The 16,964-nt window shown below is 47.3% G+C and overlaps 1 protein-coding gene across 1 annotated transcript in view; it reads right to left on the bottom strand.

Annotated features, from left to right (window-relative positions):
- The window catches only part of LOC137309877 (NACHT, LRR and PYD domains-containing protein 5-like), a gene marked incomplete at its 5' end in the record, with an annotated part of 115,776 nt that extends 99,223 nt beyond the window's left edge, over positions 1 to 16,553 (bottom strand). Inside the window, 3 exons of the mRNA XM_067977892.1 lie at positions 6,711 to 6,881; positions 14,860 to 15,030; positions 16,383 to 16,553. Coding sequence (XP_067833993.1) covers positions 6,711 to 6,881; positions 14,860 to 15,030; positions 16,383 to 16,553 — 513 coding nt within the window. The remainder of the gene's footprint in view (positions 1 to 6,710; positions 6,882 to 14,859; positions 15,031 to 16,382) is intronic.
- Between the last annotated feature and the right edge of the window lie 411 nt (positions 16,554 to 16,964).

The raw sequence follows: 16,964 nt of genomic DNA, 5'->3' as shown, positions 1-16,964 counted from the left end.
GAGAGGGGCGTACCGAGAGCGGAGAGGAGCGTACCGAGAGGGGGGAGGGGCGTACCGAGAGGGGGGAGGGGCGTACCGAGAGGGGGGAGGGGCGTACCGAGAGGGGGAGAGGAGCGTACCGAGAGGGGGGAGGGGCGTACCGAGAGGGGAGAGGAGCGTACCGAGAGGGGGGAGGAGCGTACCGAGAGAGGGGAGGAGCGTACCGAGAGGGGAGAGGAGCGTACCGAGAGGGGGAGGAGTGTACCGAGAGGGGGGAGGGGCGTACCGAGAGGGGGGAGGAGCGTACCGAGAGGGGAGAGGAGCGTACCGAGAGGGGGGAGGAGCGTACCGAGAGGGGAGAGGAGCGTACCGAGAGAGGAGAGGGGCGTACCGAGAGGGGGGAGGAGCGTACCGAGAGGGGGGAGGAGCGTACCGAGAGGGGGGAGGAGCGTACCGAGAGGGGGGAGGAGCGTACCGAGAGGGGAGAGGGGCGTACCGAGAGGGGGGAGGGGCGTACCGAGAGGGGAGAGGAGCGTACCGAGAGGGGGGAGGGGCCTACCGAGAGGGGGGAGGGGCGTACCGAGAGGGGGGAGGGGCGTACCGAGAGGGGGGAGGAGCGTACCGAGAGGGGAGAGGGGCGTACCGAGAGGGGGGAGGGGCGTACCGAGAGGGGGAGGGGCGTACCGAGAGGGGAGAGGAATGTACCGAGAGGGGAGAGGAGCGTACCGAGAGGGGGGAGGGGCGTACCGAGAGGGGGAGGGGCGTACCGAGAGGGGAGAGGAATGTACCGAGAGGGGAGAGGAGTGTACCGAGAGGGGAGAGGAGTGTACCGAGAGGGGGAGGGGCGTACCGAGAGGGGAGAGGAGCGTACCGAGAGGGGGGAGGAGCGTACCGAGAGGGGGGAGGAGCGTACCGAGAGGGGAGAGGAGCGTACCGAGAGGGGGGAGGGGCGTACCGAGAGGGGGGAGGAGCGTACCGAGAGGGGAGAGGAGCGTACCGAGAGGGTGGAGGGGCGTACCGAGAGGGGAGAGGAGCGTACCGAGAGGGGAGAGGAGCGTACCGAGAGGGGGGAGGGGCGTACCGAGAGGGGGGAGGAGCGTACCGAGAGGGGAGAGGAGCGTACCGAGAGGGGGGAGGGGCGTACCGAGAGGGGGAGGGGCGTACCGAGAGGGGGGAGGAGCGTACCGAGAGGGGAGAGGGGCGTACCGAGAGGGGGGAGGAGCGTACCGAGAGCGGAGAGGAGCGTACCGAGAGGGGGGAGGGGCGTACCGAGAGGGGAGAGGAGCGTACCGAGAGGGGAGAGGAGCGTACCGAGAGGGGGGAGGGGCGTACCGAGAGGGGGGAGGAGCGTACAGAGAGGGGGAGGGGCGTACCGAGAGGGGGGAGGAGCGTACCGAGAGGGGAGAGGAGCGTACCGAGAGGGGGGAGGGGCGTACCGAGAGGGGGGAGGGGCGGACCGAGAGCGGGGGAGGGGCGGACCGAGAGCGGAGAGGGGCGTACCGAGAGGGGGGAGGGGCGTACCGAGAGGGGGGAGGGGCGTGCCGAGAGGGGGGAGGGGCGTACCGAGAGGGGTGAGGGGCGTACCGAGAGGGGGAGGAGCGTACCGAGAGGGGGGAGGGGCGTACCGAGAGGGGGGAGGGGCGTACCGAGAGGGGGAGGAGCGTACCGAGAGCGGGGGAGGGGCGGACCGAGAGCGGAGAGGAGCGTACCGAGAGGGGGAGGGGCGTAACGAGAGGGGGAGGAGCGTACCGAGAGGGGGGGAGGGGCGGACCGAGAGCGGGGGAGGGGCGGACCGAGAGCGGGGGAGGGGCGGACCGAGAGCGGGGGAGGGGCGGACCGAGAGGGGGGAGGAGCGGACCGAGAGCGGGGGAGGGGCGGACCGAGAGGGGGGAGGGGCGGACCGAGAGCGGGGGAGGGGCGGACCGAGAGGGGGGAGGAGCGGACCGAGAGCGGGGGAGGGGCGGACCGAGAGCGGGGGAGGGGCGGACCGAGAGCGGGGGAGGGGCGGACCGAGAGGGGGGAGGGGCGTACCGAGAGCGGGGAGGGGCGTACCGAGAGGGGGGAGGGGCGTACCGAGAGGGGGGAGGAGCGTACTGAGAGGGGGGAGGGGCGTACCGAGAGGGGGGAGGAGCGTACCGAGAGGGGGGAGGGGCGTACTGAGAGGGGGGAGGAGCGTACCGAGAGGGGGGAGGAGCGTACCGAGAGGGGGGAGGGGCGTACCGAGAGGGGGGAGGGGCGTACCGAGAGGGGGGAGGGGCGTACCGAGAGGGGGGAGGGGCGGACCGAGAGGGGGGAGGGGCGTACCGAGAGGGGGGAGGAGCGTACCGAGAGGGGAGAGGAGCGTACCGAGAGGGGGGGAGGGGCGGACCGAGAGGGGGGAGGAGCGTACCGAGAGGGGGGAGGAGCGTACCGAGAGGGGGGAGGAGCGTACCGAGAGGGGGGTCACAGCAACAACAAAACCAACTGCAGTGTGAGGTCACGGGTCAGGCAGGTCTGTCGTTGGTGGTGAGGATCTCTTCTGACTGTCGGCTCAGTAACTTGGAGCATAAAACAATTTTTTTTTGAAAACTAAACTTAATTTAATATATTGAACAAGGCCAGTACTTGATTCAACCTAAACAGAATTGGATTGGCATTGTCGTAATCAATTAAATTAATAAAATAGTTGTGACAGGGCAGGAGATGTGTTTCAGCTGTAATATGTGGGAGCTACTGGACAGTATTGTCCAGGGCGACGACATCGGCGGTGAGTGTCTGCAGCTCGAGGAACTTCGGCTCCGAGTCGAGGGGCTGGAGGCCGAGCTGCAAACATTGCGAAGCATCAGGGAGGGAGAAAGTTACCTGGACACTTTGATCCAGGAGGCAGTCACACCCCTTGGACTAAATACTGTCGAATTGGCACGTGGTCAGGGACAGGAGGGAGTGACTGCGAGTGAGGCAGGTACGGGGATCCAGGAGGGAGCACTGCAGGAGCCTCAGTCCCTGCACCTGTCCAATTGATACGAGGTTCTTGCAGCCCTTGTGGACGAGTGCAGGGACTGGAGGGAGGATGAGCAAACTGGCCACGGCACCGTGGTTCAGGGGGCCATTCAAGTCGGGGGAGTAAAAAGGAATGTGGTTGTAGTAGGCGACAGTATAGTTAGAGGGATAGACACAGTTCTCTGCAGCCAAGAGCGAGAGTCCCGAAGGCTGTGTTGCCTACCCAGTGCCAGGGTTAAGAACATCTCCTCAGGGCTGGAGAGAAACTTGGTGTGGGAGGGGGAGGATCCAGTTGTCTTGGTCCATGGAGGTACCAACGATATAGGTAGGACTAAGAAAGAGGTTCTGCTGAGGGAGTGTGAGCAGCTAGGGACTAAATTAAAAAGCAGATCCACAAAGGTGATAATCTCCGGATTATTACCTGAGCCACGAGCAAATTGGCACAGGGTAAATCAGATCAGGGAGATGAATGCGTGGCTCAAAGATTGGTGTGGGAGAAGTGGGTTTCGATTCATGGGGCACTGGCACCAGTACTGGGGAAAGAGGGAGCTGTTCCGTTGGGACGGGCTTCACCTGAACCGTGCTGGGACCAGTGTTCTGGAAAATTGAATAACTAGGGCGGTAGAGAAGGCTTTAAACTAAATAGAGGGGGGAGACAAGGAAGTAGTACAGGAAAGTGATGGGAGTAATGATAAACAGAGTGTGTCAGGAAGGGACAGAGTGTACAAACATAAGAGTGCACGAGCAAATGGGGCCGGGGTAGGAAAGAATGGTAAAAAGACAAAATTAAAGGTTCTTTATCTGAATGCACGCAGCATTCGTAATAAGATTGATGAATTGACGGCACAAATGGGTCTGATCTCGAGGCCATTACAGAGACGTGGTTGCAAGGTGACCAAGATTGGGAGCTAAATATTCAGGTTTATTCAACATTTCGGAAGGAAAGGAAAAAAGGTAAAGGTGGTGGGGTAGCTCTGTTAATAAAGGATGAAATTGGTATAATAGTGAGAAATGATCTTGGCTCAGAAGATCAGATATCGAATCAATTTGGGTGGAGGTAAGAAATAGCAGAGGAAAGAAATCACTGGTAGGAGTAGTGCATAGGACCCCTAACAGTAGCTATACTGTAGGGCAAAATATAAATCAGGAAATAAGGGGGGCTTGTAAAAAAGGTAATGCAATAATCACGGGCGATTTTAACTTTCACATAGATTGGACAAATCAAATTGGCAAAAGTAGCCCTGAGGAGGAGTTCATCGAGTGTATTAGGAACTGTTTCTTAGACCAATACGTCGGGGAACCAACCAGGGAACAGGCCATTTTGGATCTGGTAATGGGTAACGAAACAGGATTAATTAATGATCTCAAAGTAAAGGATCCCTTGGGAAGCAGTGATCATAATATGATAGAATTTCACATCCAGTGTGAGAGCGAGGATCTTGGGTCTGAAACTACTGTATTAAACTTAAATAAGGGCAATTATAAAGGAATGAGGGCAGAATTGTCTAAAGTGGACTGGGTAAACAGATTAGATGGTATGATGGTGGATAAACAGTGGCAAACATTTAAAAAGATATTTTATGACTCACAACAAAAATATATCCATGTGAGGAGGAAAGACTCCACAAAAAGGGTGAACCAACCATGGCGAACTAAGGAAGTAAAGGATGGTATCAGGTTAAAAGAAAAAGCATACAACATGGCAAAGATTACTGGTAAGCCCGAAGATTGGGAAAACTTTAAAAACCAGCAAAGGATGACTAAAAGAACAATAAAGAGGGAGAAAATAAATTATGAGAGTAAACTAGCAAGAAATATAAAAACTGACAGTAAAAGTTTCTACAAGTATATAAAAAGGAAGAGGGTAGCTGAAGTAAACATTGGTCCCTCAGAGGATGAGACTGGGGAAATAATAATGGAAAACAAGGAAATGGCAGAGGAATTGAACAGATATTTTGTATCTGTCTTCACAGTAGAAGACACGAATAATATACCAATAATAGTAGAAAATCAAGGGGCAAAGGGGAGGGAGGAACTAAAAATAATCACTATCACTAGAGAAAAAGTACTAGGTAAACAAATGGGTCTAAAGGCTGACAAGTCCCCTGGACCTGATGGCTTGCATCCGACGGTCTTGAAGGAAGTGGCTACAGAGATAGTGGATGCATTGGTTGTAATCTTCCAGAATTCACTAGATTCTGGAAAGCTCCCAGCGGATTGGAAAACCGCAAACGTAACACCCCTATTCAAGAAGGGAGTGAGACAGAAAGCAGGTAACTATAGACCAGTTAGCCGAACATCAGTCATTGAGAAAATGCTAGAATCCATTATTAAGGAAGTAGTAGCAGGACATTTAGTGACTCATAATACAATCAAGGAGAGTCAACATGGTTTTATGAAGGGGAAATCATGTCTGACAAATTTATTAGAGTTCTTTGAGGAAGTAACGGGCAGGGTGGATAAAGGGGAACCGATGGATGCAGTATATTTGGATTTCCAAAAGGCATTCGATAAGGTGCCACATAAAAGATTACTGCACAAGATAAGAGCTCATGGTGTTGGGGGTAATATCCTGGCATGGATAGAGGATTGGCTAACTAACAGAAAACAAAGAGTCGGGATAAAAGGGTCATTTTCAAAATGGCAATCTGTAACTAGTGGGGTGCCACAGGGCTCAGTGCTGGGACCTCAACTATTTACAATATATATCAATGACTTGGATGAAGGAACAGAGAGACTTGTGGCCAAATTTGCTGATGATATAAAGATAGGTGGAAAAGCAAGTTGTGATGAGGACACAAAGTGTCTGCAAAGGGATATCGACAGGTTAAGCGAATGGGCAAAAATTTGGCAGATGGAATATAATGTGGGAAAATGTGAAGTCATCCACTTTGGGAGGAAAAATGAAAAAGCAAAATATTATTTGAATGGAGAAACACTACAAAATGCTGCGGTACAGAGGGATCTGCATGTCCTCGTACATGAAACACACAAAGTCAACATACAGGTGCAGCAGGTAATCCGGAAGGCAAACGGAGTATTGGCCTTTATTTCTAGGGAAAAGCAGGGAAGTCATGCTCCAACTGTACTGGGTGCTGGTGAGACCACACCTGGAATACTGCGTACAGTTCTGGTGCCCTTATTTAAGGAAGGACATACTTGCATTGGAGGCAGTTCAGAGAAGGTTCACCAGGTTGATTCCGGGTATGGAAGAATTGTCTTATGAGGAAAGATTGAACAGGTTGGGTCTATACTCATTGGAGTTTAGAAGAATGAGAGGAGATCTTATTGAAACATACAAGATTCTGAGGGGAATCGATAGGGTAGATGCTGAGAGGATGTTACCCCTCATGGGGGAATCTAAAACTAGGGGGCATGGCCTCAGAATAAGAGGTCGCCCGTTTAAGACGGAAATGAGGAGGAATTTCTTCTCCCAGAGGGTCGTGAATCTTTGGAATTCTTTACCCCAAAAAGCTGTGGAGGCTGAGTCATTGAATACATTCAAGGCTGAGTTAGACAAATTTTTGATCAGCAAGGGAGTCAAAGGAGATGGGGAAAGGGCGGGAAAGTGGAGTTGAGGTAAAAATCAGATCAGCCATGATCTCACTAAATGGTGGAGCAGGCTCGAGGGGCCGAATGGCCTACTCCTGCTCCTATCTCTCATTGTCTTATGGAGAGAATTATCCCCATTTTCTCAGTCCAACATGAAAATATCCATTGGAATTAGCAAAATAATGCTGACTGACACTCACCTGAGACACTGTATTTTAGAGTTGCTGTTTTTCAACACTTGACACAAGAATCCAACACCTAAATCAGTTATTTTATTTGCGCTGATGTCCAGGTCCAATAATCCACAGTTCTCCTTGAGAGCAGATGCCAATTCTTCACAGCTGTCGTATGTCAAGTTGTTGTGTTTCAAACTGAAAGAATATATGTTAAAGTCTCAGGGACAGGGTTATTTTAATGGATTGATATTCTCCGTTAATCTATCAACAATTCTGGTACATTGTTTCAGTGACAGGAGGGTCGGTAACCAGAGGACACAGATTTAAGGTGATCGACAAAAGAGCCAGAGGCGACATGAGGAAACATTTTTTTACGTAGCGAGTTGTTATGATCTAGAATTCAGTGCCTGAAAGGGCGGTGGAAGCAGATTCAATAATAACTTTCAAAAGGGGAATTGGATAAATACTCGAAGGCAAAAAAATTCACAGGGTTATGCGGAAACAGCAGGGGAGTGGGACCAATTGGATAGCTCTTTCAATGAGCCAACACAGGCACGATGGGCCAAATGGCAGCCTTCAGTGCTGTAACATACCATGATACTATGAGGTGAATTAACACTTTAACAATTCAGGCTCGGATTTTTATTATGCTTTTATAGTTAATTTTAATCATATTTTTCATAGGATTTAATGGGAAATAAATCTGAAGGAGATGGAGGAGCAAATCTGTAGGCAAATTTCAGAGAAATGTAAAAATAATGGAGCAGTAATAGTGGGGGACTTCAATTACCCTCATATAGACTGGGGGAAACAGTGTACAAGGCAAGGAGGGGAAGAATTCCTGAAATGTGTACAGGAGAACTTTATAAATCAGTATGTTTCTAGCCCAATGTGAAAGGAAGCAGTGCTGGATCTAGTTCTGGGCAATAAAGTAGGGCAAGTGGAGTGTGTTTCAGTGGGAGAACAATTGGGTATATATATATATATATAATATAAATAGGGTTAAAGTAGTTACGCAAAGGGAAAAAGAAAAATCAAAGATGAAAATACCCAATGGGAAGAGAGCCAATTTCAGTGATTTGAGGAGGGATCGAGCACAGGTGGACTGGAAACAGAGATTGGCTAAGAAAACTGTAATGAGCAATGGCAGGCCGTCAAGGCGGAGATAGTTCAGGTACACACCCATAAGGAGGAACGATGGGGCATCCAGAGCTAGAGCTCGATGGATGACAAAAGAAAGAGAGGTTAATATAAAGCATAAAAAGGAGGTTTAGGACAAATGTCAGATAGAGTATACAGTAGAAAACCAGACAGAACACAGGGAGTGCGGGGCGGGGGGACTGAATAAAGGTATGAGAAGAGCAAAGAAAGTGTGAGAAAAGATTAGCGGGTAACATGAAAGGGAACCCAAAAGTCTTTTATAAACATATAAAAAGTAAAAGGATGGCTAAAGGAGTGGTGGGGCCAATTAGGGACAAAAAAGGAAATCTTCTTGTGGAGGCAGAGGGCATGAGTGAGATACTGGATGAGGACTTTGCATCTGTCTTCGCAAAAGAAGAGGATGGTTAATGTCGCAGTAGAGGAGGAGGGAGGAGAGATATTGGATAGGATCAAAATAGATAGAGAGGAGGTGCTAAATAATTTGGCATCACTCAAAGTTAACAAGTCCCCCGGTCCAGATGGGATGCATCCAAGGTTGCTGAGGGAAGCTAAGATGGTGATAGCAGAAGCTCTGTCCACAATCTTTCAAACCTCCTTGGATATGAAAGTGGTGCCAGAGGACTGGAGGATTGTAAATGTTACACAACTATTCAAAAAAGGGGAGAGGGATAAATCTGGTAACTACAGGCCAGTCAGTCTAACGTCAGTGGTGGGAAAACTACTACAAACCACTGTCAAGGACAAAATAAACTGGCACTTGGAAAAGTGTGGGCCAATAAATGAAAGTCAGCACGGATTGGTTAAAGGAAAATCATGTTTGACTAACTTGATTGAATTCTTTGATGAAGTAACGGAGAGGGTTGATGAGGGTAGTGCAGTTGATGTTGTGTATATGGACTTTCAAAAGATTGATAAAGTATCACAAAATTTATCAGCAAAATTAAAGCCCATGGGATTAAAGGGACAGTGGCAGAGTGGATACAAAATTAGCTAAAGGATAGAAAGCAGAGAGTAGTGGTGAACGGTTGTTTTTCAGACTGGAGGGAAGTAAACAGTGGTGTTCCCCAGGGGTCAGTATTAGGACCACTGCTCTTTTTAATATATATTAATGACCTGGACTTGGGTATAGGGGGCATAATTTCTAAGCTTGCAGATGACATGAAACTCGGAAATGTAATAAACAATGTGGAGGATAGTAACAGACTTCAGGGGGACAGAGACAGACTGGTGAAATGGGCAGACACATGGCAGATAAAAATTAACACAGAGAAGTGTGAAGTGATGCATTTTGGTAGGAAGAATGAGGAGAGGCAAAATAAAATAAATTGTACAATTTTAAAGGGGGGCAGGAACAGAGGGACCTGGGGGTGTATGTACACAAATCATTGAAGGTGGCAGGACAAGTTGAAAAGTGTGTTTAAAAAAGCATATTGGATCCTGGGTTTTATTAATAGAGGGACAGAAAACAAAAACAAGGAAGTTATGCTCAACCTTTATAAATCACTGGTTAGGCCCCAGCTGGAGTATTGTGTTCAATTCTGGGCACCACAGTTTAGGAAGGATGTCAAGTCCTTAAAGAGGGTGCAGAGAAGATTTACTAGAATGGTACCAGGGATGAGGGACTTCAGTTCTGTGGAGAGACTGGAGAAGCTGGGATTGTTCTCCTTACAACAGAGAAGGTTAAGGGGAGATTTGATCGAGGTGTTCAAAATCAGGAACGGTTTTGATAGAGTGATTCCAGTAGCAGAAGGATGGTAAACTCAGGAACCAGATTTAAGGTGATCGGCAAAAGAGCCAGAGGCGACATGAGAAACATAGGAACAGGAGAAGGCCATTTAGCCCCTCGAGCCTGTTCATTGAAATCATAGCTGATCTGTGACCTAACTCGAGATACCTGCCGTAGCCCCATATCACTTAATACTTTGGTTAACAAAAATTTATCAATCTCAGATTTAAAATTAACAATTGAGCACCAACTGCCGTTTGTGGAAGAGAGTTCCAAACCTCTCCCACCCTTTGTGTGTAGAAGTGTTTCCCAACTTCACTCCTGAAAGTCCTGGCTCTAATTTTCAGTCCATGTCCCCTCGTCCTAGACTCCCCAACCAGTGGAAATAGTTTCTCTCTATCTACCCTATCAGTTCCCCTTAATACCTTGAAAACTTCCATCAAATCACCCCTTAATCTTCTAAATTCCAGAGAATACAACCCTAGTTTGTGTAATCTCTCCTCGTAATTTAACCCTTGGAGTCCAGGTATCATTCTAGTAAATCTACACTGCACTCCCTCCAAGGCCAATATATCCTTCCTGAGGTGCGGTGCCCAGAACTGAACACAGTACTCCAGGTGTGGTCTAACCAGAGCTTTGTATATCTGTAGTATAACTTCTACCCCCTTGTATTCTAGTCCTCCAGATAGAAAGGCCATCATTCCATTAGCCTTTTTGATTATTTTCTGTACCTGTCCATGACATTTTAATGATCTATGTACATGGACCCCTAAGTCTCTTCGGACCTCCACTGTTTCGAGCTTTTCTACATTTAGAAAGTACCCTGATCTATCCTTTATAGGTCCAAAGTAGATGACCTCACACTTGCCTATACTGAAATCCATTTGTCACAGTTTTGCCCATTCACTTAATCTATTAATATCTCTCTGTAATTTCATGCTTCCATCTACACTGCTTACAATGCTGCCTAACATTGTGTCATTGGCAAACTTGGATATGTGGCTCTCTGTCCCATCATCTAAGTCGTTAATAAATACAGTGAATAGTTGAGGCCCCAACACAGATCCCTGTGGGACCCCATGAGTCACATCCTGCCAATTTGAGTACCTGCCCATTATCCCTACTCTCTGTCTCCTGCTACACAGCCAATTTCCTGACCAGGTCAATAATTTACCCTCAATTCCATGAGTTTCGACTTTAGCTAACAGTCTCTCATGAGGGACTTTATCGAATGCTTTCTGGAGGTCCATATAAACAACGTCCATTGATATTCCCCTGTCCACTACTTTAATCACCTCTTCAAAAAATTCAATCAGGTTCGTCAGGCCTGACGTCCACTTTACAAACCCATACTGTCTCTCTCTGATCAGCTGGAAATTTTCAAGGTGTTCAGTCACTCTATCCATAAATATAAACTTTTTTTACGCAGCGCATTGTGATGATCTGGAATGACCACCTGAAAGGGCGGTGGAAGCAGGTTCAATGGTAACTTTCAAAAGGGAATTGGAGAAATGATTGAAGGGGAAAAAATCCCTTTGATGAAGTAACAGAGGGTTGATGAGGGTAGTGGAATTGATGTTATATATGTGGACTTTCAAAAGGCATTTGATAAAGTACCACATAACAGACTTATTCGGAAATTAGAAGTATATTGGTTTAAAGGGATGGTGGTAACTTGGGTATGTAATTAGCCAAGGGATAGGAGGCAGAGAGTAGTGGTGAACGGGTGTTTCTCTGACTGGAGAGATGTAAGTAGTGGGGTCATCCACAGGTCAGTATTAGGACCATTGCTTTTCTCGTTATATATAAATGACCTGGACTTGGGTATAGGGAGTACAATTTTGAAGTTTGCTGATGATACAAAACTTGGCAATGTAGTAAATAGTGAGGAGGATAGTAACAGACTTCAGGAGGACATGAACTGGTGAAATGGGCAGACACATGGCAGATCAAATTTAATGCAGAGAAATGTGAAGTGATGCATTTTCAAAGGAACAACATGGAGAGGCAATATAATCTGAAACGGTGCTGCTTTGTGGTGGATGCAAGAGCAATGGGATCTGGGAGTAAATATTCACAAATCTTTGAAGGGGCAGGGTAAGTTGATAAGGCAGTTAAGAAAGCATATGGGATACAAGGCTTTGTAAATAGGAGCATTAAATACAAAAACAAGGAAGTTAAGCTAAATCTTTACAAATCACTAGTTCGGCCCCTGCTGGAGTATTATGAACAATTCTCAGCACCACACTTTAGGAAGGATGGCAAGGTCCAGAGAAGGTTTACCAGGATGAGGAGTTTCAGTTATGTGGAGGGATTGGAGAAGCTGGGATTGTTCTCCCTAGAGCAGAGAAAGTTAAAGGGAGATGTAATAGAGGTGTTCAAAATAATGAGGGGTTTTGATCGAGCAAGAGGGAGAAACCGTTTCCACAGGCAAATGGGTCGGTAACCAGGGGTCATGGATTTAAAATAATTGTGTGAAATTCTTCTCATTTGCCCTCGAGTTCTTTTCCCAGAGCTCTGTTAAGATCTGGAACACACTCCCTGAAAAAGGGAGGTGGAAGCAGATTCCATAGGAACTTTCAAAAGGCAATTGGACATCGACTTGAAGAGGATTAATTTTGAGGAAAAGGCTGGGGTGTGGGAGTAAATGGGACAGCTCTTTCAAAGAGCAGGCACAGGCACGAAGGGCCGAATGGCCCCTTCTGTGCTGCAAGATTCTATGATTCTATGATTCCATTTGCTTCCTATTAGTTTTTACACCTGTCCGCCAGCTTTTAATGGTTTGTGTACCTTGACACCCGAATCTCTCTGCTCCTCCACAGTTCCTACTCTCTCACCATTAAGAAAATATTCCCATTAGTCTTACTTGGATCCAAAATGGAGGACCTCACACTTCCCCACATTGAACTCCATTGGCCACAGTTTTTCCCACTCTATTAATCTTTCTATGTCGCTTTGTAACTTCCTGCACGCAACTTCGCAACTGACTGTGCCTCGTAATTAAGTGTCATCTGCCAACCTTAAAAACAATTCTCGATACTTTCATCCATTAATATATATGGTGAAAAGCTGTGGCCCCAGCGCAGATACCCGAGGAACACCACTGGTCACAACCTGCCAATCAAAGAACATTCTCATACTCTCTGTCGCCTTTTCTCCCAACCAATTTCGAACCCATGTCAGAGGATAACCTCCAATTCCATGCACGGTAATATTTACTAATGATCTCTTGTGTGGAACTTTATCAAATGCCTTCTGGAAGTCCATTTAGACAACATCCATTGACACTCCCCTGTGCACCATGCTAGTGACAGCCTCAAAAAATTCAACTGGATTAGTCAGACACGACCTCCCCTTCACAAATCCATGCTGACTCTCTTTGATCAGCTCATACTTGTTCAAGTGCTCAGTCACTCTGTCCCTGATGATAGATTCCAGCAGCGTCCACACAACTGATGTTTTTTTTTATTCGTTCACGGGATGTGGGCATCGCTGGCAAGGCTGGCATGCCCATCCCTAATTGCCCGCGAGAAGGTGGTGGTGAGCCGCCTTCTTGAACCGCTGCAGTCCGTGTGGTGAAGGTTCTCCCACAGTGCTGTTAGGAAGGGAGTTCCAGGATTTTGACCCAGCGACAATGAAGGAACGGCGATATATTTCCAACTTTGGGGAACACCACTGTACACCTCCCTCCAGTCCAAAAAACAACTGTTCACCAATACTCTCTGTTTCCTGTCATTTAGCCAATTCTGTATCCATGCTGCCGCTGTCCCTTTTATTCCATGGGCTTCAATTTTGCTCACAAGCCTATTATGTGGCACTTTATCAAATGCCTTTTGGAAGTCCATATACACAACATCAACTGCATTGCCCCTATCGACCTTCTCTGTTACCTCATCAAAAAACTCTATCAGTTTAGTTAAACACGATTTGCCTTCAGCAAATCCGTGCTGGCTTTCCCTAATCAATCCACACTTGTCCAAGTGACTGTTAATTCTGTCCTGGATTATCATTTCTAAAAGTTTCCCCAGCATCGAGGTCTGTCGTTGCCGATTTATCCTTACACCCTTTTTTGAACAAGGGTGTAACATTTGCAATTCTCCAGTCCTCTGGCACCACCCCCATATCTAAGGATGTTTGGAAGATTGTGGCCAGTACCTCCGCTCACTGTTCGCTATACTTCCAAGTTTTGTGTCATCTGCAAATTTGGAAATTGTGCCCTGTACTCCCAAGTCCATGTCATTAATATATATCAAGACAAGCAGTGGTGCTAGTGAGGAGGATAGTGATAGACTTCAAGAGGATATAGACAGACTGGTGGAATGGGCAGACACGTGGTTGATGAAATTTAATGCAGAGAAATGCGAAGTGACACATTTTGGCAGGAAGAACGAGGAGAGGCAATATAAACTAAATGGTACAATTCTAAAGGGGGTGCAGGAATAGAGAGACCTGGGGGTGTATGTACACAAATCATTGAAGGTGGCAGGACAGGTTGAGAAAGCGGTTAAAAAAGTATACGGGATGCTGGGCTTTATAAATAGAGGCATAGAGTACAAAAGCAAGGAGGTTATGATGAACCTTTATAAAACACTGGTTCGGCCACAACTGGAGTATTGTGTCCAGTTCTGGGCAACACACTTCAGGAAAGATGTGAAGGCCTTAGAGAGGGTGCAGAGGAGATTTACTGGAATGATTCCAGGGATGAGGGACTTCAATTACGTGCATAGACTGGAGAAGCTGGGGTTGTTCTCCTTGGAACAGAGAAGGTTGAGAGGAGATTTGATAGAGGTGTTCAAAATCATGAAGGGTTTAGATAAAGTAAATAAAGAGAAACTGTTCCCATTGGTGGAAGGGTCGAGAACCAGAGGACACAGATTTAAGGTGATTGGCAAAAGAACCAAAGGCGACATGAGGAAAAACTTTTTTACGCAGCGAGTATTGATGATCTGGAATGCGCTGCCTGAAAGGGTGGTGGAGGCAGATTCAATCATGGCTTTCAAAAAGGAATTGGATAAATACTTGAAGGGAGAAAATTAAAGGTCTACGGAGAAAGAGCGAGGGAATCGGACTAACTGGATTGCTCTAGCAAGAAGTCAGCACAGGCTCGATGGGCGAATGGCCTCCTTCTATGCTGCAACCATTCTATGATTCCCTATAGTTGCTGCGTCTATCCCTCTCTCCTTTTTTGATCAGGGGGGTAAATGTTTGTAATTCCCAGTCCTCTTTCTCACATTCCCACCAGGTCCTACCTGTCATTTCACATTGTTCAAGCAGCAACCAACCCACCTCAGTTTTTGCAATTTGCAGTCCTGGTCTTTCAGTGCACGACACAGAATTTTAACTCCAGAATTCCCAATCTTATTGTGGGTCAGGTTCAGCCATGACAGTGCTTGACTTTGGGTGAGAACAGAAACCATGGCTTGGCAGCTGTTGCTGGTGATCTGGTTGTGACTAAGACTGGAGGAGAAGTCACACGTTTTAAGCACAGTGACAGGAGGTGAAAACAGTGTAAATTTGTAAAATATCATTTTTACTTCGAATCTACAGTACATAAACAGGCCATTCAGCCCGACTCATCAATGCTGGCGTTTCTGCTCCACCCGAGCCTCCTCCCTCCCTACTTCATCTCATCCTATCAGGCAATCCTTCTATTCCTTTCTCCTTCATGTGTTTATCGAGCTTCCCCTTAAATGTATCTATGCTATTTCGAATTGAAAAGTGAGAGGGCACAGAGTGAGAGATGACAGAGTGGAGGGGAGAGTGAGAGAGGATAGAATGAGAGAGGATAGAGTGAGAGAGGACAGCGTGAGACAGGATAGAGTGAGAGAGGATAGAGTGAGAGAGAATAGAGTGAGAGAGGATAGAATGAGAGAGGATAGAGTGAGAGAGGATAGCGTGAGACAGGATAGAGTGAGAGAGGACAGCGTGAGACAGGATAGAGTGAGAGAGAATAGAGTGAGAGAGGATAGAGTGAGAGAGGATAGAGTGAGAGAGGATAGAATGAGAGAGGATAGAGTGAGAGAGGACAGCGTGAGACAGGATAGAGTGAGAGAGGACAGCGTGAGACAGGATAGAGTGAGAGAGGATAGAGTGAGAGAGGATAGAGTGAGAGAGGATAGAGTGAGAGAGGATAGAGTGAGAGGATAGAGTGAGAGAGGATAGAGTGAGAGAGGATAGAGTGGAGGGTAGAGTGAGAGAGGATAGAGTGAGAGAGGATTGAGTGAGAGAGGACGGAATGAGAGAGGATAGAGTGAGAGAGGATAGAGTGAGAGAGGATTGAGTGAGAGAGGACGGAATGAGAGAGGATAGAGCGAGTTCCACATTCTCACCACTCTCTGGGGAAAGACGTTTCTCCTGAATTCCCTATTGGATTTATTACTATCTTATATTTATGGCCCTTAGTTCTGGTCTCCCCCACAAGTGGAAAAATATTATCTACGTCTACACTATCAAACCCTTTCATAATCTTAAAGACCTCTATCAGGTCACCCCTCAGTCTTCCCTTTTCTTGAGAAAAGAGCCCGAGCCTGTTCAGCCTTTCCTGCTAGGTAACCTCTCAGTTCCAGTGTCAATCTTGTGAATCATTTCTGCATCTTCTCCAGTGCCTCCATATCCTTTCTATAATATGGAGATCAGAACTGTTCACATTACACCAAGTGTGGTCTAACCACGGTTCGATATTTAACATAAATTCTGTACTTTTCAATTCTATCCCTCTAGAAATGAACCCCTGTGCTTGGTTTGCCTATAATTTGTGTTATAAAGACGGCATGGGGTGTTAAAATGAACTCAGAGCGTGGGTCACTCACTGCAGTACTTGTAGTCTGCACTGTGGCTCCTTCAATGCACTGCACAGCTTTATGACGTCCAAGTCTTTCAGCTGGTTGTGATTCAAATACAGTTTCACCAACCTCTGATTTGTGGTCAGCGCCAATGCCAGTTCATCAAAACACCGAAGACTGAGGTCGTTACTAACAAGTCTGGAAATGAGAGAGAAAAGTGAGTTGGGATTTGGCCAAAACTATTAACGTGACAATCCAGCATCATTTCATTTCCTTATCAGTGGAAGCCCCAATGCACAAGAGTTTTCCGAAGATTGACCGGTTTATCAGAATTTCATTGGCCTATGGGACTTTTCTTATCATTCGGTCCTCTTTGGCTGGCTTTAAATGTGTTTGGCAGAATTAGCGCAGGCCAAGTGAATGAACAGTGCGTCTTTTCCACTTCTCAGCCATCATGTTGCTGAAGGAGACCATCACAATTTCACATCGAGAGTGTCCAGATTAAAAAAGTCTGGGCAATGTGTGGGTTCATCAATAAAGTCGAAGTTTAAAAAGCAGAGAGATAAATTTCATGTTAGTTTTATAACATTAGGGGAGTTGGGGCAAACA

Source organism: Heptranchias perlo, unplaced genomic scaffold (genome assembly GCF_035084215.1).
Source record: "Heptranchias perlo isolate sHepPer1 unplaced genomic scaffold, sHepPer1.hap1 HAP1_SCAFFOLD_188, whole genome shotgun sequence".
Classification (NCBI taxonomy): Eukaryota; Metazoa; Chordata; class Chondrichthyes; order Hexanchiformes; family Hexanchidae; genus Heptranchias; species Heptranchias perlo.
The sequence above is the reverse complement of the archived record's forward strand: the minus strand, read 5'-3'. Positions and strand labels throughout refer to the sequence as shown.